General features: G+C 42.9%; 1 protein-coding gene across 1 annotated transcript in view; it reads left to right on the top strand.

Moving 5' to 3' along the window:
- LOC117504466 (mucin-2-like) overlaps nt 1-26,956 on the top strand; it is a 54,169-nt gene that overhangs the window by 13,100 nt on the left and 14,113 nt on the right. The window contains 24 exon segments of the mRNA XM_034163935.1: nt 10,346-10,428; nt 10,543-10,738; nt 10,834-10,959; nt 13,957-14,077; nt 14,177-14,312; nt 14,403-14,480; nt 14,585-14,654; nt 16,464-16,601; nt 16,697-16,846; nt 17,201-17,295; nt 17,664-17,796; nt 17,948-18,191; nt 20,018-20,058; nt 20,563-20,651; nt 20,900-21,054; nt 21,140-21,278; nt 21,926-22,030; nt 22,264-22,458; nt 23,854-23,926; nt 24,037-24,206; nt 24,388-24,544; nt 25,726-25,836; nt 26,072-26,213; nt 26,369-26,391. Coding sequence (XP_034019826.1) covers nt 10,346-10,428; nt 10,543-10,738; nt 10,834-10,959; nt 13,957-14,077; nt 14,177-14,312; nt 14,403-14,480; nt 14,585-14,654; nt 16,464-16,601; nt 16,697-16,846; nt 17,201-17,295; nt 17,664-17,796; nt 17,948-18,191; nt 20,018-20,058; nt 20,563-20,651; nt 20,900-21,054; nt 21,140-21,278; nt 21,926-22,030; nt 22,264-22,458; nt 23,854-23,926; nt 24,037-24,206; nt 24,388-24,544; nt 25,726-25,836; nt 26,072-26,213; nt 26,369-26,391 — 2,970 coding nt within the window.

Raw genomic sequence — 26,956 nt, 5'->3', positions numbered from 1 at the left:
GCAACCAGGAGAACCTGTTTTTAGGAACCATGCCCAAATATGTGGTTCTGGGTATGGTGAATCACAATGCATTCAGTGGGAGAAGAGATCTGTCCCCGTTTGAATTTGCACACTATGACCTGGAGTACCTCGCACTCAGTCAAAACGGGAGACAGCTGCCGGCTAAAGCTTTCCAGCCTGAATTTAACAACGAACTCTCTGTCAGGGAGTTTTACAATCTCTACACCGCGACCGGACGACACCTCAAAGACCAGCCTCTCTGTATAGACCGGGAGGATTTTGCGCGCGGCTACGCGCTGTACGTCTTCAATTTAAACCCGGAGGAGGACAGCGGCGCTCTGAGCCCCGTCTCCACAGGCACCCTGCGACTTGAAATGAGATTCAGAGTCGCGACTCCGCATACCACCACGCTGATAGTGTACGCGTGTTATGATTCTCTCCTGGAGATTAATTCCAAGCGACAGGTCCTTGTGGATTTTTACTGATGAACACCCTGGAATTGGACGCAGTTATGAGGGGCTTAATAGGAGACCTGTTTGCCGGTGTTTTTGCGTCTGACGAGTTATTCCGGATCAAGCCGGGCCCTCCCGTATATTTCATTGTAAACACCCACCCTAGACATTTACCGGGAGAACACTGGTTAGCGCTCACCGTTGAAAAAAATGGTCGAGCCACATTTTTTGACTCGTTCGGCCTCAGCCCTGACTTTGATTACTACCCTAAAAGCATCCTGCAATATCTGGAGAATCTCCCAGATGTTAAAAACATTCTGTATCACAACAAGCAGCTTCAGCACGAGTTATCCGACGTATGCGGACAACACTGCGTGTATTATCTGTATAACAGAGCCAGTGGGAAGTCGTACCGGGACGTGGTGTCTTTATACTCCGAAAATACTATCGCGAACGATGATTTGGTTTCTGATTTTGTGAAAAGATATCGTTATTGCCTTAAGAAAAGCTGCAATACCTCCTGTAACCAGCTAGCAGGGCCTCTGCATGAGTTTAAATATTGTCACGGCTTGTGTTAACCGGCGTTCCTATTTTTTTATGTTTTTCCGTGTGAAAATGTAACCCCCGTCTTAGAACGCTCTCCCGATCATACCTTTAAAGTTTATTGCGTTTGGAAAATTTAAACCCCCGTTTTTTAAATGTAGAAAGAAGCCTTGACCTTTGACCTTTGATTTTTGTATGTGTTTTTTTCGCCTGAAAACGGGGTGGATGTGTGAGAGCGGCCTTCCGATCATACCTTTAAAGTTTTAACGCGTTTGCATAATGTAAACCCCCGTTTTAAACGTAGAAAGAAGCTTTGACCTTTGACCTTTGATTTTTTGTATGTGTTTTTTTTTCGCCTGAAAACGGGGTGGATGTGTGAGAGCGGCCTTCCGATCATACCTTTAAAGTTTTAACGCGTTTGCATAATGTAAACCTCCGTTTTTAAACGTAGAAAGAAGCTTTGACCTTTGACCTTTGATTTTTTGTATGTGTTTTTTTTTGCCTGAAAACGGGGTGGATGTGTGAGAGCGGCCTTCCGATCATACCTTTAAAGTTTTAACGCGTTTGCATAATGTAAGCCTCCGTTTTTAACGTAGAAAGAAGCTTTGACCTTTGACCTTTGATTTTTTGTATGTGTTTTTTTTCGCCTGAAAACGGGGTGGATGTGTGAGAGCGGCCTTCCGAACATACCTTTAAAGTTTTAACGCGTTTGCATAATGTAAACCCCCGTTTTTAAACGTAGAAAGAAGCTTTGACCTTTGACCTTTGATTTTTTTTATGTGTTTTTTTTCGCCTGAAAACGGGGTGGATGTGTGAGAGCGGCCTTCCGAACATACCTTTAAAGTTTTATCGCGTTTGCACGCTTTAAAACATTGTTATTAAGTACAGAAAGAAGTGTTAATCTTTGATCCTAAATTTTTTTTATGTTTTTTTTTCGCCTGAAAACGGGGTGGATGTGTGAGAGCGGCCTTCCGATCATACCTTTAAAGTTTTATCGCGTTTGCATGATGTAAACCCCCGTTTTTAAACGTAGAAAGAAGCTTTGACCTTTGACCTTTGATTTTTTTTTATGTGTTTTTTGTGAAAAATGTTCCGAATGTGTAGAAAATGCACCCCGATCATACCTTTAATGTTTTTGCATCGTTGTTATTAAGTAGAGAAGTGTTGAAAGTTGTTTTTTAAACCGTATACCGAATAAAAGTGATGAAGGCCGGAGATGAGTTTCAGTCTGTGTTTTATTAGTAACAATATACAAAAACGTGACTGACTGCGATGTATTTTAAAGAATCTTGATCATAATATCCAGTCAGTTTTTAATTCGATACCCTCCTTTTATGGTGAGAAACCTTCCCAGCGTTGGAAGTCTTTTTTTTTCTTAAGTTTCTTCCTGGCCGGCGAATCGGTTAAAGAAGGGATTCATCCGGCGAGCTGCTCCGGCCTTTTTTAAGCTTCTGAAGCTGCTCGCGGGCTTGCGGGTTTGATACGCACGCCACCGGGATGTTCCGCTCCTGTAAATATTGAGGAACTTCACCCAGCCTGTAGGAGGGCTCGATTTCTTGAACGAGGATCCGAGATGTTTCATAAGATCTATGGCGTGAGACCCCCTCACGACTTTCCCCTTGTAAATAAATTCCCCCGACGGACTCCAGCGCGTATCACCCTTCGATAATTTCCTCATAATATATTCAGCGTTTCTACGCTCTCTGGAGGGGATATTCTTCAGGACCTCTGTGACAGTCTCATCCTCCTCCTCCTCCTCCTCCACCCCCTCCTCCTCAGGTTGCTTAGCGACGCGAGTCTCTTGCGGGGGTGAAACGCGTGATTCGAGTTCCCCCTGCTTGATCAGGGTTAAATAGCGCTGCAGCAGAGCCTCATACTTTTTAATTTTTTCATAAGGAGAGTGAGTACGTTCTTCCAGTATACCTCGCATTCGCGAGTCTAAATCATTTTCCGCCGTTTGTCTGATGTTATTTCCGCTCGGCGGAACGGAATGACTGAGTTGAAGCATCTGCTGTGGAGTGAGTAAAAACATCTTTTGCGCCGCTTTGAACGCCATTATCCTCTGGGTACTATTAGACTCGTTATAACGGGCAGGGCCGCGGCGAGCAGAGGCAGGAGAAAGCCGCCCGTCTGAATCAGCGCTCCCCGCTTCTTTTTATAACTGGTTTTTCTGTCGGCCAGAAGACGTAAAACTCTTTTTCGTTTTTTCAAGGCCCGGAATTGAGAGTCGCTCAAGGCGATATTCCCCTTTAATATATTCAAAGCGATCTCGGATAAAGTTTTCAGAAGCTCCGCCCTGCAGGTCTTCAGGCTGTGGTGACGCTCCCTCGCCCCGGCTCTGATTAGCGCTTTAAGAGCGGGGGCGTTCCTTTTTAAAAGAGAGCTCATATCCGTTTATCTTTCTGTAAATAAACTGTGGGCCACTCGTGCGGGAGTAATCCCGATCTCAGTCTGAACTGATCTGGACACTCCTGCGTGCAATCCAGTAATAAATACCCGTAAGGTACGCTCGTAGCATCATCAAGTGCCTCCAAAAAAATTGTTTTCTGCCGGGAAACATTTGCTGAGCCAGAATGTTCATCTGTAACTTGTCTCTGGGATTTTTAAACAGCACCATATAATTACAATTCAAACTGATGGTTCGACTGTATTTCCCTTTATGAAACACGTTCTGTGTGATCATGATGACGCTCATATTCCGGTGATGTCTGTACTGGGTGAAAATTCTTACAACTTCAGGATGATCCGTTGCTTGAAAGATGAGATCGTCCAAAATAACCAGATGGCTCTGACCTTCAGGGAAAAGGCTGTCGTCCAGAAATGAGTCAGGGAGTCCTCTTACAAATTTAATATTTTTATTCTTCAGTTCAGAATACAGAGGTTGTTCAGACGTATACAGCCATACAATGTTGTCAGGCACATGTCTCATAGCGTGGCTACAATTTTCCAGCAATGTTTTCACAAACACAGTCTTTCCCGAACCACTCGGTCCAACGATGAGACAGGAGAATGGGAGCTGAAGTCTGGGGTCAATCTCCACCGTATTTCCAGAGTGAGACATGTTTCAAAATCCGAACGGTTCGGTTTCCCCGTCCTTTAAAAGACGCCGCTTGTCATACACCACCCTGAAGGATTTTTGAAATGACACGTTTGTCAAACTGAAACTGCTTTTATGACGTTTAATTCCCTGCTGCGGCGTTATGATAGATGCAGCGAGGGCGGGATCTTTTATATAACCCTCGACCAGATCTTTGACGCTGTCAAAGTTTATTTTCTGACAGCTTTCGTGGGTTTGAGTGATCCCCTTCACACGCATGACCGTTTTACCTCGTGCGGTTTTATATGCGTAACTTTTAGGTCCCGCCGCTGCAAACTCTGTGATGACGTCGCCGTTCAACTCGTCGGTGAGCTGCCCCAGATAATTACCGGTAGGCAGCGGGGTTTCACCCCGCCTACAAACGTAAATCAGGCTATCGGTATCATAATACAGAATCCTGTCAGGATTTGCCACAGCCTCCATAAAACCGTACAAGGTCAAACGCGCGTACGCCGTTGTAAACGCCGCGATGAAAATATTGACGGTTTTACCCGGTCGGCTGACGTGCCGCGGGCCGTACCTCCATTGAACCATAGCCGCCTGACTGCTGAGGAATGTTAGATATGTGACCTCGTACTCTTCAGAAAACAGATACCTGAACAGATCGTCAGCATTTTTAACGAGCGCGGTCTGCGTCAGATTTGCCCTCTGGGCGAATTTCCCCCAGAAGGAGTTGAGGCAGATCTTAGCCATCTGACGTTTTGCCGGATTGTGACTGATTTTTTCTGGGTCTAAACGAATCTTCTGATTCAGCCAGTAGTCCGTGATGTATTTTTCTCTGCTCTCGGAGTCTTTATCAAATTCGGGAGGGAAACCAGAGGCTTCCTGCTTGTGTTTTAAGAAGGTGTTTATGTACCCCTCAAAGATTTTATCACTTTTTTCCTCAAAATGCCAGACTTCAAAAATCTTAGCTACAGCATAGCCTGTATCCAGAGCTTTGTGGAATTCCGGGGTCGTCCAAGTCCCAGACAGAGCTCTCTGCTGCTGACTGTGTGTGCACGCTGCAGCTTGATTATTTTCATCAGCGCAGGTGCGACACAGAGTAAACACCAGTTTACCGTGAGGAGTTCTGTGTGGGAGGACGGGGAATTTTAGCCCCTGGGGCGGGTACACGATGGCTTTGATGAGCCCGAAATAAGTCCTGGGGTCTCTGAAATTTCTCTCTATAATTTCCGGATGCCCCGTGGGATATGTGAAATTTACGTTAACGTAAGGATACAGCGAGGTCACGTCGACGTAATAGACCGTCTCATCTTGCTCAGCCGTGTACCTCAGACGGGCCGCGCAAGTCCGACCGCCGTATAAAGCGTCGCGAGGTTCGAGGGGCGGCGGTAACCCCCTGCGGGCGAGGAAACACCGAACGCTCTCATCCCTCAGCCTCATTTCAAGCCATTGATGCTCCCAAATTACGTTGAGGGTGACGCCCGGCATAGCCCGCAGAAAGGCTATTTTTTTCTGACACGCTGCGTGGAGCTCTCCAAATGAGGTGTTTGTGAGAGGGTTTATTTCATGCTGTGTAAAACACCTTGCACACCCGTGGTAAAAACATCCGAGAAACTCCCACACTTTTATCCGGCCGTCAATCTGAGCATACCCATCAACATAATAACCTCCTATTTTTTTCTCGCCCCTGTTTAGAGCATGATCGATGATAATGTTTTGCGTCTCAGCAACCCATTCTAACCATTGCACGGCCACGTCCGAATATTTTTTATGCCTCGTTCTATAATTGTCGGCGGAGGGGATCGCCAGCGTTTTTGGAGCAAGAAGTTAGTTTGGAAGACTTTCATACACGCCGAGGCGATTGTAACGCAGGTAAAAGGATCCACGAGTGTTTCAGCGATGAATTCAGACATAAATTTGGAGCAGGCTGCAGCCAAGATTTTTGTGTCGTTATCACAATACATAACGGCCTCGGCTTTAAAATCGAAAATTGCGTTTTTTTTCCGCACGTACCACGCGTTAAATTCCTCTCTTTCTCCCTCTGACATATTTGCGACCCCGTAAGCCGCTGAGTCAGGGTACGGACCGACATAGTTCAGATTTTTTTCTGAACTGAACAGGTGCGGAAAGTAACCTTTGCGGATGATTTCGTCTTTCAGCCGGATCCCCAGGGCTTTAGGCATCTGAGATAAGCGCATTGTAAGGAAAGATAACGAATCTATATATTTCTGTTTAAAGGCGGCGTCTGTCATGAGTAATAGTTTACTCCCGGTCATAATCACAGCGGGGGTTACGCCCTGCTGGACTAAATACTTTAGAAGCAAATAGCCGTCAAAACCTTTTGAGTTGTGAGCGATGAACACGTATTCTTTGAATTTTCTCGTTCTAAAATGTTTAAAGAAGCGGGCTACGCAGTCTGTCCCCCATGCGCTCCAAAAATCACCCGTCTTTGTTACAGCGCTGACGTAAAACGGTACGTGTTCCCCGTTATTATCGACATACGTTTCAAAATCATAAAAAACATATTTCTCTGAATGCGTCTCTTCAGCTTTGAGCGGGGTCATATAGCAGAGGTGACCCTCGCTCAGCTCCTGGAGAGCCTCGCCGCATATATGACACCTCTTCTGCTTACACACGTGCGGAGCGCTGTTTTTAGAAAACGCTATGTAATACTCACGTTTACATCGAGAGCATTTTTTTCTGTTATCACACACATTAACGAACTTACCGGCGGAAGGACGATACTTCGGCTGTTTATGCAGGCTGTAACAGGTGGGAGAGCGACACTCCTTGTTACATTCGCTGCAGAATACAGGGTTATTTTTCTCATAACACTGCGTGGATTCACAAATTTTACAATATGACGGACAATTATGGGAGGCGTGGTTATTGTACCCCTCAAAGCAAAACTTACATACATATTTCACTCCCAAAAATCTCTTTAAATCGATGATTCCGTAAAAATGATTATTAAACAGAAAAACGAAAAGAGTTTTCTGCTGCGCCGGTATTCCTGTCTGGAATTTTGTCAGCTTTCTCTCCCCTTCGGCTCTGAAAAACACCACAATTTTACAACCCAGAGCGTTTTCAAATTTTCCCACCTGCTCTAAAGATACCGGCGTAGCTTCCGTTAATCCGACGCTATTTTGTAACGCCAGCCCGCGCTGCTCCGCCTCGTGCGTACTCAGATGAGGATTCAATAACTGAACGAGGTTTATCGCGAAACATAAACTGTTGTCAGGATTATACACGATATTAAGGCATTTGGATTTTTTCCTCAGAACCTCGTGATGGAGGAGGTCATCTATTCTGCGCTTCCCCGCGCCGTTCTGGTTGCGGATGACTTGAACCACTAATTCCAGAGACTCGTCGGCTAAAACGTTGGAATTTGATTGTATCAATCGTTCTAACAGATTTTGGAAGCCCGTCACATCGCCAGCGTCGTTATATGAGCTGATCAAAGCGGCCTCGTTGTAGACTGAGTCCCCACGAATCTCCATTTGGATAAAGTCCCCGGCCCTGGCGTGTGTTAAAGCCTTTTCGACCGAGTTATGAAGAGCCCCAACGACGTTACGGTAAAATTCCGCGTAGTCGGGAATTTCGTCGGCGCGCTGGAAATTGAGAGGCAGCCTGATTTCGATATTGTTAAAAGCAGGTCTCCTGATGACGTTAGCAGCCCCACCACCCGTCATGGGAGAGTGTCGGCTGGGTCCCGGTCGTGCATCATCTCCGTCTTCCATCAAAACAGAGATCGCCGCGTTTATCGGGGTTAAACGAGCTCTGTTTAAAATCTCTTCTCCGCGCGCATTGCGCGGGGAGGGACTTCTTAAAGGTGAAAAAGCGCGAGCGTCGTTAGGCGTTTGATTTAATTCATCCACCGCGGATTGGACGTGAGGATTAACTTCACACGCGAGGAGGTTTACGGCGTTATTTAACGGAGTCAGACGTACCTGGTTCAACGCCGCGGGACCGGACTCGTCTGGAGGTGAGGTGTGCGGGGGGTCAGGGGGCTCTTCAGTATCAGACTGGACCGTCGAATTTATAGCGTTAATCGCAGAAATGATGTAGGGGTTAATTTCTTCCGATTCTCGTTCAGCCGCTAAATTGTTAAGAGCCTCATTTAACGGTGTTAAACGAACACGGCTTAAAAGTCTCTCTCCGGACTCGATGTTATTTTGAGGCGGCGAATTTAACGCCTCGGGTAATGGACCATCTGCTCCAGGAGCGCTCCCCGCTGAGTCGATTATTGAAGCGTTTAAATCCAATACACGTCCGAAGTTATTTTCCCGATGTGAATTCTCTCCTTCCATCTTTTAAAATCTGTAGCAGGAAGAATCTACCTCAAGAAATTCAGTTAATATACCTCTTCAAAATGAATTCTCCCGTTCCATCGGAATAAGAGAAAAAATAAAAAAATAAAAACAGACTACACATTTTCAAGAAAGTTGCGTGATGAGGTTAATCCCAGCTCAGAATATCTTCGAGCCTTGCGTCTCTGTGGAAAATAGACGGTCTCCCTCCACCGCGTGCTGAAAAAAGAGAAAATCGTTAGTTATTAAATATTTAAAATAAATAAATACATAAACTCCGACTCCTTACCGTGTACATCCGCGGATCGTTTTACGGGTCTCTCCCACTGACCCGCTTCTCCATGGGCTGTGACAGAAAAAATCGGGTTATTCCAGAGTTTTAATCGTGATTTAATCTCGATCGCTGTACTTACATCTGCGTGGTGAAGTCGGGGCTTCCAGCCTTCGAACTTCTTCAGGGGGCTCTGACTTGATTTCTAGAATTAACATAAATAAATGAATACAAAGCATCACCCTCGCAAGCGGATATTCTGTACTATTTCAAATATATTACCGAGGACGGGTCCGAACGCGCTCTGGACCGTCTGCGTGGTTTTGTCTAAAAAAAAAAAAAAAAAAACAGTTTCAGACGGCGTGCATCATTTAAAAACACTCATTTCTATCAAAACAGATTACTTAAATCACTTACCCTGAAAGCTGATGCGGTTTTCGCACTCTGCTCGAAGACAAGAAAACTTAATTAAACAACATGGTTTTCCAGGATTTTTTCCGCAAATTTATTCTATTTTATACCCATAGCTGGGGGTCCAGGCATCTTCACTCTTCACCGGTCGTAGTGGAAATGCTCGCTGACTCGTTCCCAGGGACGTAAGTGATAAGGAGCATTGTTTATTGTTCGGGCTCGGGGCAGCATCTCCGCTCAGCGGGTGTCCCGCGCCCCATGATCGATCGGCTAATATCTTAAAAGAAAACATCATCTGGCGTGAGTGATAAGGAGCATTGTTTATTGTTCTTCGGGTTCATCACCTCGGGGCAGCATCTCCGCTCAGCGGGTGTCCCGCCACACACACACACACACACACACACACACACACACACACACACACACACACACACACACACACACACACGCACACACACACGCACTCACACAGACACAGCGTCTGCAACAGGTTTTACAGCCGTGGGGTCATGTTTCCGCGAGCGGCTCTATGCGTGGGTATTTGACCGTCTTGCTGCAAAGACTTACAGCCGAGAGAGACGGGTATTTGTTCCCCTTCTTTAATTTACGAATTAAAAAACAGAAAAGGAAACGTAATAATTTAAGAATTAAAGATATTAAAGGGTCATTAAATAATAGACAGTGATTTATGTTTAATTATTTCAGAATTAGTTAATTCTTTAATACATTAAAAAGATCTAGGTATTTTTAATCGTTCTTTAATTCATGAAATAAAATGACATTAAAATATTAGACCCTGGGTGGGAGGGGAGGTATGGCTTGGAGGCGGTGCTTGGCCGGGGTTAGGGGAGGAGCTTGGGGGTGGGGCTAGGGGAGGAGCCAGGGGCGGAACTAGGGGAGGAGCTGGGGGCGGGGCTTAGGGGCGGGGCATACTGACGTCATCGACTCTGATTGGATGTGACGTCATAAGGGGCGGGGGCTCGGAGGCGGGATCAGGGGCGGGGCTTAGGGGCGGGGCATAATGACGTCATCGATTATGATTGGCTGTGACGTCATAAGGGGGCGGGGCTTGGAGGCGGGACTAGGGGAGGGGCTTAGGGGCGGGACATAGTGACATCATCGATTCTGATTGGCTATGACGTCATAGAGGGGGCGGGGCTTAGTGACGTGGCCGATTTTGATTGGCAGCTGTCACTTTTTTGACGAAAGGTGGGTCAGTTTTCTCTCTATCATGGAAATGTATAAATTTATCTGTGTGCAATTACTCTTTTGTTATAGACAGCTCACTCTAATATACACTTTTAAAAAATGTCATTAGGGGATGTGCAGCCGTTGATTGCAGAGAGCGTGCTTCCAGCGGACACATGTCAAACCTGAGATCCTGCATACACATTGTCACCAGTAGGTTAACGGTTTTACCTCCCATCACATCCCATCCTGTGATTCTGCTCCCTAAATATCACTCAGTCATGTTTGCAGATTATCAGATGTTTTATGTGCTGATGATATTTGCAGGTATGCAGGCATTTCTTTTCCTTTGCTTTGGATTGTCTGCAAAACCAAATTCCTCATTACATCAAGCTATGTGAAGAGAATATTCACAGTTATGAGGAAAGCCAAGATGTGAGCTGTGCTTTCTTCAGAGAAGTTGCTCAGCAGTGCGGAAATGCCAGCTTCATCTGGAATATGTGGAGAAGTGCAACCAACTGTGGTACGTGCTTCTCATGTGGTTTGTCACAAATAAATGTTTGGACACTTTGATCATATTTGATGGAAATTTGAATTCCCCCAACTGTTTTAACACAGATGAGCCAAAATGTCGAGGAGACCTGGTTTATGTGGAAAGGGGAGAGCCCTTTATTCCCAGCTGCTCCAGTCCAAACCCCAGATTATCCAACCAGGATTTGTCCAGTTCCTGTGTTTGTCCAACAGGTGAGTTCAGTTTGACAGAAGGTGGTGGAGTGTCATTCATCCTTTATGGTGTTTATACTTTTTACATGGCTCAGGTTTGGATTTTTTTGTAACTGATCTAAATGGTTGCATTGTGTGAACCAAGTAGTATGGTAACCAGAATACACAATAGTTTAGTTTTCTGGCCAAAATAACATAAACAAAAGGGAAAAAGTCAGCACCTGCAGTAAATATGTACAGATTGAACTACTTAAACTAAGTCCCTTCGGCATCTCTCATGGTCACAAAAGCAGATCAAAGGATGCCCTTCCTGATGTAACTCCATACTGGAGAATGGGCAGGGATGGGGTCTGAACCAGGAATCTTCCGTACCGGAAACAAGAGTACATTTTTAGACAAAGAGAATGAGACAAGGGCCTAATATTGACTATTTTAACTGGAGTGGTTGGCCATTAAAATGAGACCTAGAAAATGCAATCATCTTTGATTTTGCTTCTGTTTGGTCACACAGATAAGCACAAGTACATTTGTTATTGAATAAAAGCAGGCACTGTGCATCAGAATTCCAACTATGTTGGGTGGGAACTAGCAATGACACTTGTGTTGTGTATGGCAGAAGATGGGGTGACCTAACCTTACCTGAGAGTACCCAGCAAACTGCAGATAAATTAGTCCCATTTTGCATTAATGTACTCAAGAGGAATTGTTTGCATCTTTGCACGCCCATTGTTTTGTAAAAGTTTGCAAAATCTTGTAACTGTCAGAATGGCTTAAGCAGTGGATCACCCCTCTGAGTCTGGTATGCTTGAGGTTTCTTCCTCAAATCATCAGAGGGAGTTTTTCCTTACCACTGTCACCTGTGTGCTTGCTCTAGGGGTTGATAAGGTTAGACCTTACTTGTGTGAAACACCTTGAAGCAGCTTTGTTGTGATTTGGCGCTGTATAAACAAAATAAATTGAATTAAAATTTTTGCTGATGCGTATGACTTTTGGTTGACAGCATGTAAAATCTGATCAAATTTCAAAAAATTATACGTGACCATAGGCTGTATATAGACTGGACAAACCCATGGTCACATCACCAGTAGGTTTTCTGGAAGACAGGATTGAAACTTAAATAGAGCAACTCCAAATTTCGCCATATTAGCAGTGCTTGACCACATCTATCACCTGGTCAACCCATAAATGGGTAAAGAGGTGAAACATAGGCAAGACCGGCATGGCCTGAGCAGGGTGACTGAAGCTCAAACACGCCAACCTCTCTCACAGTTAAGGTTATCCTCACAACCGTAATGCACACAGTTTCCTACATATCCTATGAATTTGCCAGCAGGCGGTGATGAAGTCAACGACAACACAGTGGAACACCCCCCACCACCACAAGGCGGAAATTTGTGTTATTATTGTTACTTTAACCCTATCTCAAACCCGAAAAAAAGCATGCACATGGAAATTTGTGAGAATATGCACAAAATATTGCACTTTACTTTTCGTATGCTATCATATAAAAACGCGTCAAGCTACCAAACAAGTTATAATAATAACTAACAGGCTAACCCATTTGATGTTATGCCTTCAGTAAAAGCCTTCAGTTAATTCAAAATGCTGCAGCTAGAGTACTGACGGGGACTAGAAGGAGAGAGCATATCTCACCCATATTGGCTTCTCTTCATTGGCTTCCTGTTAATTCTAGAATAGAATTTAAAATTATTCTTCTTACTTATAAGGTTTTGAATAATCAGGTCCCATCTTATCTTAGGGACTTCGTAGTACCATATCACCCCAATAGAGCGCTTCGCTCTCAGACTGCAGGCTTACTTGTAGTTCCTAGGGTTTGTAAGAGTAGAATGGGAGGCAGAGCCTTCAGCTTTCAGGCTCCTCTCCTGTGGAACCAGCTCCCAATTCAGATCAGGGAGACAGACACCCTCTCTACTTTTAAGATTAGGCTTAAAACTTTCCTTTTTGCTAAAGCTTATAGTTAGGGCTGGATCAGGTGACCCTGAACCATCCCTTAGTTATGCTGCTATAGACGTAGACTGCTGGGGGGTTCCCATGATGCACTGTTTCTTTCTCTTTTTGCTCTGTATGCACCACTCTGCATTTAATCATTAGTGATCGATCTGTGCTCCCCTCCACAGCATGTCTTTTTCCTGGTTCTCTCCCTCAGCCCCAACCAGTCCCAGCAGAAGACTGCCCCTCCCTGAGCCTGGTTCTGCTGGAGGTTTCTTCCTGTTAAAAGGGAGTTTTTCCTTCCCACTGTAGCCAAGTGCTTGCTCACAGGGGGGGTCGTTTTGACCGTTGGGGTTTTACATAATTATTGTATGGCCTTGCCTTACAATATAAAGCGCCTTGGGGCAACTGTTTGTTGTGATTTGGTGCTATATAAAAAAAATTGATTGATTGATTGATTGATGTTATGCATATTTTGTGAACTCAGCCTTTGTGTTCATAACGAGTGGCTTTGGTGCGGATATTAAAAGCTATTATTGGCATATTGCCTGACTAATCATGGGAGCATCAATGTCGCTAACATCACCAAGCAGGGAACGCCTACTAATTAATGCCAACAGCGCTAACGTACAATTAAAGTTATACCAAAATTTTACTCAATGGAAATACTGTAGCACAGACTTCTTAGATGTGCCATATTACATCAGATATTTGTAATAAAATGCGCAGATATTACACACAGCTAAGTCTACAGCAGCTAGCAGGACCCTCAAAGCAACCACACCCCTAATTATTCATAACATTGTGGCTTAAAATTGCTTAAACTGATGAGTTACATAAAAATTCACCCCTGCACAGTTGACATCAAAAGGGAAATGGGCTTCTCTGGACAGTGGCTGATTTTTGGAGCTGGCCTCAAGTGGCCAGTCAAGGACCTACAATATCTAGCATTTCAATGTAGGCATCATTTTCCAGTACCGGAGGTTGCCAGATGAATGTGATATTCAACATAAACTGAACATAACATAAATACTTACTGGTTTAGTCTGTTAATGAATTGTGCTGTAGGTAAAGTGCTAAATGATCATGAGGATGGCTTTCGCTGTGTGAGTTTGTCCAACTGCCCCTGCGTGTTTGCCAGAGAGATCTACGCAGCTGGAAACATACGTAACACAAAGTGTCAATCTTGGTAAGCAGCCACAAAAACATGGAAATTTAAAGCATATTAATCTGACCTCTCTTCGTATTTGGTGTGATTACTGCATTTATTGTTATTTGTTTCCCACAGTGTGTGTGACAGGGGGAAGTGGCAATGTTCTCGAAGCATCTGCCCACCAAAGTGTCAGGTTGAAGGGCAGTCTGTGACAACCTTTGATGGCAAACAGTATGATGTTCCTGGCAAATGTTCATATGTGGCTGCACAGGTACATTTTCATCCATTACCACCACCACATCGATGATACGACAGTGTGCTTTTGTGATACTGACTACAGCCTTTTTATGATGGCAAGCAGGGTCTCAACTGGAAAATCTGGATTCACTTTTCTGAAAAGGCAGCGTACGTGGACATAGTCAGGCTTGAGATTTTCCAGGTACAGTAATCTTGGTCTTTTCACCTAAAAACTATGCATTGTGTGAAAGAAATATCAAGCAAGGACAGCATCACTGAATCTAAAATGTGCTCTTTTTTATGCAGGAAATTTACACATTCACCCGTGATATGGTTACATTTGAGGGCATCGATATTACTGAACTTCATCAGTCTGGTAAGAAAGAAAAAAGAAAGCATCCAGACCAATACTGGGTGACTAGGTTTACCTCAGAGCCAGCCTCTGGGTCAACCAGGTCTGTGCCATTTGAGGGCATTTAACCCCAGCCTTAACTGTAATGACGTAGTCTTGGCTCAGTCGTAGGCTTTGTTCAATTGTAGGACAGGTCACCAGGTTCCCACCCAGACAACTGCAGTGCCTCACCAGTGCAAGCAAATTTTTCAATTTTACTTGGCATCATCACGTGACATCATTGTGTAAGAAGAGCTCTGGCACTTTTATTGGCAGGAGAAGAGGAGATATCTGTGGAGGAACTCATGTTTCAGTTGTGGCAATCCCTCGTTGACAAGGAAGAACGTCTCTTGATCGATTTCCAGATGGGATAGTGGATGTGTAGAAAATATACATCCAGGGTCGATCTAGAGACGCCTGTGTCTGGGATTGTTTAATGTGAAAGTGTCGTTGCACACCGACAAACACACGGTCATTGGCAGATCCTTAGTCTGGTCTGATGGTTGGGAAATTCCAGACGATCGTGGCTGAAGGACCTGCTTCAGCCTTCATCTGTCTTCAAGCCCATTGGGTTACAAGCCATCACGTCCTTCACCTAATCCACTGTTGAGGACTTCTTGTTTCACCAGAGCCCTGTTTGCCATCTCATGTTCAGGGTTCCCGTTGGGCCTTCATGGTTACTGTAGCAGCCACAGGAAACCCCTAATCCCCACTGTATTTTACCCCAACAAGCAACCCCCATGCTTAATCTGTTACCCAGGTGTCACGAATCTGATGAGGGGTTGGATTTTGACACGTTTCAGTATCCCATCTTGGGTGCCTTAGATAGTGATAGAAGGTTCACCAAGATTGACATGGCTGTTGCTGTGATCTTATATCCATACTTATCTCCTTATTGTAGCACATCAAAAGCTGTGTCAGGTGTAAGTGTCTGGGTTTGTGGTTATAGAGAAGATGCAGACTTTCAGTGACTTCTGCAGTCTACCTGAATGTGGCAGCTCAGTGTGATAAGGCATTGGATGACCACTACATAGACATGGGTTTGATTCCTGATGACAGTACCTCTCTGTGTCCTTGGACAAGATGCTACATCTGTATTGTGTCAGTCCAACCAGTTGTAGACGGCTGGTGAAGCAACCTACAAATGAGAGTTGTGGACTCTCATGTGCTTCATGTTACAGAATCTGGGGATAAGCACTGGTGCCCATGGGTTGCACAGCCTGTGTAGGACTTACTTCTTCTTCTCTCAGGTTGAGAGGCATCTGGCAAGAGCTTAGGTTGTCATTAGGTCACTGGAAAGCAATCTTTTGCAGGAGAAAGAAGGTCTAATTTTTCAGGGTTCTGACGCTTCCCGGGTTGCAAGATGCTTTTGAAACTTGGACTTCAATCAGTGGCCAAACACAGTGACTGTGTGTCTTTGGTACTAGGTCTCTTTGGGATATTCTTGGGTAACAGTGGAAGGGATTTGTGTCAAATGAGCTTCGGGGAACTCATTAGTTCCCACACTACTGCCTTGTAGTGTATTTCCTTCAGTGTTGAAGACCCTATAGATGGAAAACGTCAAAGTATGGCCAGGTATCTTGTAGATGTTACAGATAGAAGGCTACTCTCAGGAGATGGGAATGGTTTGGTGGTCTGCCTGGGTGATTAACAACCAGGATCTGTGGCAGTTCCACAATGCAGTAGATGCTGTGATGCAAGACACCAGTGCATGATCTTGGACCATGCAATGGTGCTGATCTTACAAGTACATACCTGGTGATATTGTACCACCTATATTCTGTTTCTTGACAGATCATGTCCTGGTTTTCTGGCAGTCATCCATGTACGTCCAAGTCCACACATCCTACGGACTGAAGCTCCAAGTCCAGATGTCCCCTGAAATCCAACTCTATATCACACCACTTGACAACCAGAATGGCATAATATCAGGTTTGGAGCTGAACACACAAGTGTCTGTTGATGCAAATACATCTCTAACCGGTGCTGGATGACCCTGGTTGAAAACCTGTTGATATGTCTTGCAGGTCTTTGTGGTAATAACAATGGTGACACAGCAGATGACTTCACCACCAGCAGTGGGATTATAGAGAACTCAGCTCGGCTTTTTGGTCTTTCCTGGAGTATGGGGGATTGTACTTCAAATATACCACCATCATGCATCAGTAGAGACAATGGTACAGACATCTGACAAACGCAGAATCCATTCCTACGCATTAATACACTGCAACATAAATCACAAATTCAAAATTGTTGTTGCGTGAAGTAGCAATCATAATAATTTTTGCTTCAACTGCTAGAATAAAACTCCCAAGAAAACTATATGTTTACTAAATTTACTATGATTTTGTATTATATACGTATTATGAATAATGTTTGTAAAATGTGTTTATCAGACATTGGCATTTGTGTAGTTGCTTCCATGATTTTCTATGGGGCAGTAAAAGGAATGTAGATGCATGGAAAATATTTCACAAAAGAAAACTGTCAAATGTTAGTTTTTTCCCCCTCTCTTTCATTGTTTCTTTCAGAAATATTTGCAGAAGAAAAGTGCTTTGTTTTGAGGGACACATCTGGGATATTTTCTAGTTGCCATGATTATATCTCAAGTGATTACTACCACTTGGTAAGAAGAGCAGTCAGTGTGTCAGCCTTTCTGCAAACTGCACATTTTGGAATCATTGGAACTACAGATTTTTTTTTGTTAAACTTTGTCGTAAAGCTAGTGTGTAGGATTTATGCCTTGTTTCCATATAGCATATGTATATGCAGCCATAATGTCCATTTACACTTTAATTTCTATGGACACCTCCGTGATGTCCGACATCGTGCAGAGTTCCTCCTTCCATTTTTAAAATGTATTTATGGATGATTCTTAGACTAGTGGAAGTAGACTAGTGGGGCTAGTGCTGAAAATGAATATTTGGTGTTTTAGCTCTCGCACCATGATGAGTCGTCCATGCAAATGAAAGTTCATTTAAAAATTTTTTTCAGGCTTGCATCCAGAAGACCTGTAACTGTGGCAGCGGTCTGCAGCAGTGCTTGTGCGTTGCTCTGGCTAACTATGCCAAAGCGTGCGCCAGCCTAGGCATTTTTGTCGGTGATTGGCGAAAGGCGACCGACTGCAGTGAGTTCAGCTAGACTAAATTAGTATCAAAATCCAATAAGTTTTAATTAGTTCATCCTCAATAATTAATATTTGATTAGAAAAGTGGAAAAATTGCATCTGCAAATACAGTAGATCATGATTAAAAAAATCTAACACTGTGGTGCCTCAGCTCTTACGTGCCAAATGAACCAAGAGTTCTCCTACAACATGCGGGCGTGTAACCACACGTGCCGATCCCTGTCCGGCCCGGACCCTCGCTGTTGGGTGGATGATGACCCTGTGGAAGGCTGCGGCTGTCAGGAAGGAACTCACCTGAGCCAAAGACTGATCTGCACCCCAAAAGCACAGTGTGAATGTCACCACCAGGGTGGTACAACAAACCCAGGACCTGTTGTCCTCGATGGAACTCAATGGTAAGCTCAATGAGCAACTCTCTGTTCAAACGAAGACCTATTGTATTACTGCCTAATTAGCTCTGCACAGGGTGAGTTTATTGTTCAATGTGATGCCTAATAAAAGTAGCCTTTCTTTATGATTTGACAATACACATCTGAAGAAGTCGGACTGCATTCATGGCCTTGGACCAGTCCTACTGTTTGAGGATATCTATCAGGAGGCAAGGTGGAAAAAAAGCCTTCAGTTTACAGAGTTTACACCTTCGTACTTCTTTTCATTCTGAATTTGTTGAGTCCTTTAAATCCAGACTTCTCTTTAACATAAAATGAGCTGCTGGACAAAATTGTTGTTTTTATACCTTTAAGTCCATTCATAATGTACTGTAATGCAGGCTGTGTTCTTAATACATAGGCCATTCTTTTCTCTTGCAGCAAGCTGTGTTCTTTACTAAACCCTTTCACTAACCAAAGGTCAATCACTAGAGCCAAGGTCAGTCACTAGGCCCAAAGGTCAAGCACTAGGCCCAAAGGACAATCACTAGGCCTAAAGTTCAATCACGAGAGCCAAGGTCAGTCACTACGCCCAAAGGCCGATCACTAGGACCAAAGGTAAATTACAAGAGCCAAGGTCAAGCACTAGGCCCAAAGGTCAATCACGAGAGCCAAGGTCAATCACTAGTGCCAAGGTCAATCACTAGGCCTAAAGGTCAGTCACTAGGCCTAAAGGTCAATCAGGAGAACCAAGGTCAATCACTAGGCCCAAAGGTCAATCACTAGAGCCAAGGTCAGTCACTAGGCCCAAAAGCCAATGACTAGGCCCAAAGGTCAATCACAAAAGCCAAGGTCAATCACTAGGCCCAAAGGTCAGTCACTAGGTCCAGAGGTCATGCACTAGGCCCAAAGGACAGTCACGATAGCCAAGGTCAATCGCTAGGCCCAAAGGTCAATCACTAGAGCCAAGGTCTGCCTGTCTATTTGTTGTCCTTCTCCCCCAGATGCTTTTTCAGATTTTCGACCAAACCTGGTATGTCAGTGAAGGTTGACACCAAATTCACCTCAGAGAATCCACTTTAGTAAAGGCCAAGGTCATAGAATTAGATTTTTCTCTCCCACTTTGAACCATATGTGGCACACACGTAGGTGGATTCCAGAACTGCCCTGGTAAGGTCAGCCAGAAGTCAATTATTTAATAATAATAATGCCTTGAATTTACAGAGCGCTTCACAAGTTGCATTATTCATTCACTCGCACATTCACACATATTGGTGGTGATAAGCTACTGGTGTAGCCACAGCTGCCCTGGAGCAAACTGACGGAAGCGTGGCTGCCATTCTGTGCCTACGGCCCGTCCGACCACCACCTCATTCATACACAGGCAAGCTTGGTTAAGTGTCTTGCCCAAGTACAAAATAGCAACATGCAGATTTGTGACTGGTTGGGAGCCGGATTCGAACCGCTGACCCTTTGGTCACAAGATGGCTTGTTCTACCAACTGAGCTATTGCCGCCACCATTTGGGTGAAGGTCAAGGTCTTTGGGGTTAAATGTCAAATCTACAGAGCCCTTACTGTTATCATGCCACTGATTCACACTCATAAGGTGAATATAAGTGATTTCATATTACACATTGTAACAACTTTTCTGTTCGTGCAGACAAGCGCTCACCGAAGAATGTTGACGAAAATATTGTGATTTGTGATTATAGTTTTTTCCCTCAGTGGGTCAAAATAAATAAATTGAAATGCGCAAACATTTCTATACCAACAAAAATCAAATGTGAGAATTTTTCCTGGATCATCCATCTAGTTTCTTCTATAAGAGCAGCTACTTTTTATTTTTCCACAGCTTCTGCAAGAACGGAGAGCTGCACTGTTCCGAGGATTGCGGTAAATGTTTATTCACGTTAAATAATTATATTGTATGCATTTTAATGGTAGCAGCTGCAATATTTTCTTTGCACTATTTTTTCAATTTCAATTTATTTTCATTTATATAATGCCAAATCACAACAGAGTTGACTCAAGGCGCTTCACACAAGTAAGGTCTAAAGTTACTAACCACCAGAGCAACAGTGGTAAGATAAAACTCCCTCTGAGGAAGAAACCTCAAGCAGACCAGACTCCAAGGGGTGACCCTCTGCTTGGGCCATGCTACAGACATAAATTACAGAACAATTCACGCTGTGAAATAATTCATTACAAAATTATCAGAAGCCTCTTTATTGCTGTACAACATTGATGTCCTCCTTGTGGATTCATGAATAAATCTGTTTCTTATTCAATGCATCCATAAGCTTTATATTATCATTTATGTTAATGGGTCACAGGAGTATGTTGGAGTATAATTATCACTTTTAAATGTATAAAAGCTGCAAGAACTGTTTGTCTCAGGCTGCAGCAACGGGAAGATTTGTGTTCATTGCTCGGAATACCCAGTTAGCACAGCTCAGAAGACCTGCAACAGTCTCAGCAAACCGATGGTACGTCAACAGATATTATTATGCACGTAATATTATTTATTAAATATTATTTTAAAAAAAGCCAAAGCTGCTTACAATGCATGTCTGCATTTTAAAAAGATGAGTAATATAGGCTTGCTTGAACATATTACTGATTCATTTTTACGTAGTGTGACAAACAAAAATAATTGGCAATTTGTTTTTCAATAACATTAATTTCATTGCATATGGAAAATTATATTGTTTGGCTTTTGTGGAATGGTTTTCAGGGTGTGAACTCCACCTGTGAGAGCGGCTGTTATTGTCCAGATGGTCAGTACGAGGATCACCATGGCGACTGCGCTTCTCTGAGTGACTGCACCTGTGTGTACAGCGGCAGAGTGTTCAGCGCAGGAGACAGTGTGAAGAGCAGCTGCAGGACGTGGTAACTGCGCCATCCTCCTGCTTTCCCGCTGCCATCATTTTTTCACAAGCGTGATCTGACCTCTTCACATCTACGTGTCCTACAGCATCTGCAGGCAGGGACAGTGGAACTGTGACAACAAGCCATGCGCCGGGAAGTGTCAAGTGTACGGAAATGGGCACTACCAGACGTTTGACTCCAAGTGGTACAGCTTTGACGGAAACTGTCAGTACACACTTGTGGAGGTGAGACCAGAAGCTGGTGTTCATCTCATACGATAATTTGTTTGCTCCCTGACTCCTCCCAGGTTTTTGGCCCATTTCCAAAAAAGTTGATACGTGATTGACAGTCAACACTACAATTGCCCTTAAAAGGGTTTGTTTTGAAAGAGGTCAAGTTCAATTGCGTCAAAGGTCAAAATGTAAGTTTTTCAGTGTGATTTGCACAAAATTTGGGACATGGAATTTCCCAGGTCAGGTCAAATTTGCCAAAGGTCAATCATTGGGGTAAAAGCCACTGAGGTCAAAAGCCAAATGTAGGTTTTTCCATTCCTATTTGCACTAAAGGTGGCACACATATGACATTTCAAAATATAAGTAGATTAAAAGTCCTCCAAGAGCACAGCGATGACACACCCACATTTCATACTGTGAGGTCAGTAAAATGTTACATAAGTTTTTAAACAAATTCATAATCAATAAAATATCTGAACTTATCTCCATAATATTTGCCACTTTTACCATATGTTGGCATGGGGACAGAAGTTTGACCTTTACCTGTTGATCTTTATACAACCTTCAAATGTCATGTGTTGAAAACAGTGTTAAAATACAGATTTGATTTTGTGATATTATGCACTGTTGTATGTTTGAACTCTGTTTTTGTACTTCAGGATGACTGTGGAAGTGGAAAAGGCTCATTTTCCATCAGTGCAGAGAGCGTACCCTGCTGTGACGAAGCACTCACCTGCTCACGTTCCATCATCCTTGACCTGCAGGTAAATGACGGCATCTGTGAATCTTCAGCTCATTTCTGACTATTCAATCAGACGTTGCAGCTTTCATTCTTTTGTGCATAACATTTAATAATGAGTTATTATGGAATTACCCTGTATGCTGTTGACATAATTGCATTGCCCTTAGCCGGTTGCTGTGTATTCAGATCAGCAATATATAAAATGTTTCATGGAAAATAGGTGGTAACTACCCTGTGCTGTTGTGTTCTGCAAAGGGTGAAGTCACCTTGACCTTGAGTGACATGAAGGTCACCCGACGCTACCATAAAGGCTGGTCAATGCTCGCAGCTTCGGTCTTCTCCACACACACCGTGGGACTCTACATTGTAATATCAGTGCCAAGCAGAGGCCTGACTCTGATCTGGGACAAACACACCCGCCTCAACATCGAGCTCCATGCAGACTGGAGGGTAGGTCCAGATGTGAAATGTGTTTATTTATTTATTTTTGAGAGGGGCTTTTTAAAGAAACTGATTAAAGTTATATGTGGTTGCAATTAGGTGCCCATATGAAGTCATATGTCAACTTTCTTCCATGACATTTGACCTTGTTGGCCTTGAAAGGTCAATCCCAAGGTCATAAGTGTTTAATGCAAGTGGTTTTTTGCAAATATGGATTAAAATGGTGGAAGGGTTGAGTGTTAGCAAGGACAAAGTGATTTAATTTTGAACAGAATTAATCAAATTTCAAGGCCACACAGAATCACATTGTTATGGTCTCACCAAATCATGATGCGGGCACTGCGATGGACTGTTTGCCTATCCAGGATGTACGCTGCCTCTTGCCCAATGACCACTGGGACAGGCTCCAGCACCCACCCCGTAAAACTTAACTGGAATGGGTGGCTTTAGTAGATGGATGGATGTTTCAGTGGAAAATGTAGCCTTTCATGCTCTTTCTTTCATACACTCAAAGAAAGTTTTTTATAACCAGTTCCACAAAATTGTATTAGGTCAATTAAAAAAAAAAAATCATCTATTGAATGAACTAGAATACATTATTTTAACTAAACAAAGACATGAATTTGAAGTAAACTGTAAACCAAATTAATATAAAGTGCACAACTAACCTCATTCACTTTTCTGAGTGTACCTAATTTCAAATTTCAGTTAAAAAAATAATAAATGCTGCACAGGCCCCCTTTTTTTTAAAGAAAGTAGCATAATTACAATAAATGAGTAAAAAAACGATAATTTTGTAGTTTACAGCCAGATGCAGGATTACACAAAGATAGAAGATAACAATCAGTTAATAGTGAGCACAATGTTCAGCAATTTTTAATGTATTGTCAAATGAGATGATTTTTTTCCCTGTAATTTTTAATGCTCAGCACTCTTCATGCCAAATTACTTGATGATTAGATTTTTATTTATTATTTAATTTGAATTTATAATATTACTGATATTATATTTTTGTGTGGTGTGTTTTTTTTGCATATATGTTATTTGTATATATATATATATATATATATATATATATATATATATAATATTATATATTTTGTATATAATTTCCAGTCATTTATAAATTATACTCATCCTTGGACTTTTTCCTTCAGCAGTTTTTTAAATTCATATTTAACAAAATATTTGTTCATCAATGGCACATGGAAACATTTACATTTAGCACTGTTTAGTGACTTTAAAGGATCAATGCAAACAAAATAAATGGTAACATTGCAATGAAGCAAAAAAAGAGAGAGAGAGAGAGAGAGAGAGAGAGAAATTCATTTTTTATTTTAAACCAACACTAGTAAATTTATGGGTTTTTTATGTTAAATTGAACATCAGTGCTGTGTTTTTCAGAACCATGTGTGTGGCCTCTGCGGTAACTTTGACTCCAATGAGATGAATGACTTGCAGGTTAGCAGCTCAGCAGGTAAAAGTATCGTCTCTGACACATTAAAAGTCATAATTCATATTTGCAATACCAGCAGTTGAAGTAACCTAATAAAATGTCTGATTTAAATATATTTTATGTTATATTAGTGATTTCTAGCCCCATCACATTTGGCAACAGCTGGAAGGCGACTGCGTCCCCGTGCTCTGATGTGACCACAGAGATATTTCCGTGCGAACGTCACTCCTACTGTTTAGCCTGGGCTCAGCGACGCTGTATGATCCTTAAAGGAGAAACCTTCAAAGACTGCCACCTCACCGTAAGCACTTTTAAAAGATCCCATGCAAATTAAAACAGATTGGAGGAAAATGACAACACATCAGCAAAACAAAATAAAAATATATTAAATTTAAGACCTATTCTTTGCCCCGCGACCTGATCCCGGATAAGCGGTTGAAGATGAGTGCGTGAGATATTCTTTGTTTTACACCAACTTCCAGGTGGACCCCGAGCCGTACTACCAGGCCTGTGTGCAGGAGTCCTGCTCCTGTCAGTTGGAAGGGACGTTTTTGGGCTTCTGCACAGCTGTGGCGGCGTACGCCGAGGCCTGCGGTGATCAGGACGTCTGTGTAAAATGGAGAACACCTGATATGTGCCGTGAGTTAAATCACTTCCTTGGACATGTGGATCCCAGAAGGTAATGGTTTATAAATGCGACAAACTGGTGTATGACGTTTGCGGCTGCCCGTGAATTCAAGTGCAGTTTAATGATGACTCACCAGTGGCAGGTATGGGGGGTTGCAACCTGGCGCCCACCCCATCAGCTGACCAACCGTGTGATCAAATAAGTGACAGGTCCAGTGTTAAAAATAAATATTGTGTATTAAAAATAGTGACTAAAGCATCAGTATTGAGCTTCCCAGACTGCCTTAGAATACAGATAAAAGGCTATAGATTTCTAAAATTTTCTTGTGGTGCCCAGGATCCTCCCCTAGTGGGGAAGTGGGGGTCAACAAAGTCACTCAACACCCAACAAAGTCACGACCTCCCGTCCCTCCCTTCACTTCAGTTGATCCACCACTGCTCACTAAGGTGCCAATCCACCCTCTTCATTTACACCGTGGTGTGCTAGGCGCGGGGAGCACATCCAAGGACACATCCAGGCTGGACAAACTGATCAGGCAGGCTGGCTCTGTGGTTGGCATTAAGCTACACTCTCTGGTGAAGGTGGCAGAGAAGAGAACACTGGACAGACTGTTGGAAATTATGGACGATGCCAGTCACCCTCTGCACACCGTCATCAGCAACCAGAAGAGCCTCTTCACAGACTGCTCCTTCCCAAGTGCAGTACCAACAGACTGAAAAACCTCTTTTTACCTCAGACCATCAGACTGTACAACTCCTCACTCAGGGGGAGGAGGAGTAACGGGAAGACAGGGGACGGGAAGGAGAGGAACAGTAATAGCCAGTAAACCAGTCCTGATCAGTATGTCTGGTATTTATATCTGAGTATTTATATTGATATTTGCAAACTGTTTTTACTTTCACTTTTGATACTCTGTGTGCTTCTTCCCCTGTGTGCTGCTATACAATGCTGCTTCTTCCCCTGTGTGCTGCTATACAATGCTGCTGGAACCTCAATTTCCCTGAGGGAGTCTTCCCGAGGGATCAACAAAGTTCTGTCTAATCTAATCTAATCTCTTAGTTGTTCCTGGTGTGCGGTTGTGTGCCTTACACAGTGGTACACTGACATCAGTGTGTGTGTGTTTATGTATGTGAGACATCATTATAAAGTGCTTTGTGTCATGGGTTAACTTAACCATTTCTTTACATGGTAGCGGTCTACTGCGACTACTACAATGAGCAGGGCCAGTGTAGGTGGCACTATGAGGCTTGTGGGAGGGTCCAAACCTGCGGTAAAGAAAACCACTTCACTGGCAAACTGGAAGGTCAGAATTACAAACTCATCCTTGATTCTTGAACTGAGACGTATGATGTAAATAATTTTTCCTGTACACCATTTTTTCCTCTAAACTACACCAAGTCAGTTTACAAGAATGGAAATATTGATATTACTAATTTGATATAACTATTTCTATTACTAATTTAATACCTGCTATTATAAAGGAAATTAAAAAAAAAAAGCATTTTGAACTAAAAACAAATTGCATGTTTGTGGAAAAGGATGTTACCCCAGATGTCCAGCTGAGGCGCCATACTTTGACGAAAACACCCGTCAGTGCTCCACGCTGCAAAACTGCACATGTTATTTCAATGACACAGTTCTTCAGTCTGGAACAGAGGTGGCGATAAAGTCTGCTGTGTGGTAAGATGCACCCTGTGTAAAAAAAAAAAAAAAAAATTCTATATGCTTATATATTTTCAGTGTGATCACAATGTATGAAGTATTCAGAATTTAAATCGTGAATATCAGTATATTTTGCCTTTAAATTTATTTAAACTCTGTTTTATCGTTACCAGCGCCTGTAAAAATGGAATCATTACCTGAATGAATGAATGAATGAATGAATGAATGAATGAAAATGAATGAATGAATGAAAACTGTTTATTTCGAACATTTGATACAACAACAATTACAAGATAGATCAGTAAAGACAACAACAAAAAAGTTCCTACTGTGTACCCAACATGTCCGAAAAGGGGTAGGGTGAAGCATCAGCTTATTTATCCCTACCCCTTCTTCCCCACAACCAGTAATACCCTTTGCCACATATACACATAAATTCCTACACACCTAAACCGATATCAATATATATATATATACATATATATACACATACATATACACATCAACATACATACACATATACATATGATATGCCGTAAGTATGATTTATATTTATTTAAAATACAGTGACACAGCAGCAAAAAACAAGCAAGCATTATAGGGGGGCGTGTCCAACTGCACTTTGTGATTTGCACAGCATGTAATATGAGCACAAAGTAAGGCACAGGGCACAAAGGGGTCATATTTGGACACTTATTTAAATCACTTAGTTAATTTTAACTAGGGAAGGTACGATACTACTTTTTTTTATGTCCGATACA

This window comes from Thalassophryne amazonica, chromosome 22, assembly GCF_902500255.1.
Source record: "Thalassophryne amazonica chromosome 22, fThaAma1.1, whole genome shotgun sequence".
Lineage (NCBI taxonomy): Eukaryota > Metazoa > Chordata > Actinopteri > Batrachoidiformes > Batrachoididae > Thalassophryne > Thalassophryne amazonica.
This window is presented reverse-complemented; position numbering and strand designations above follow the sequence as displayed.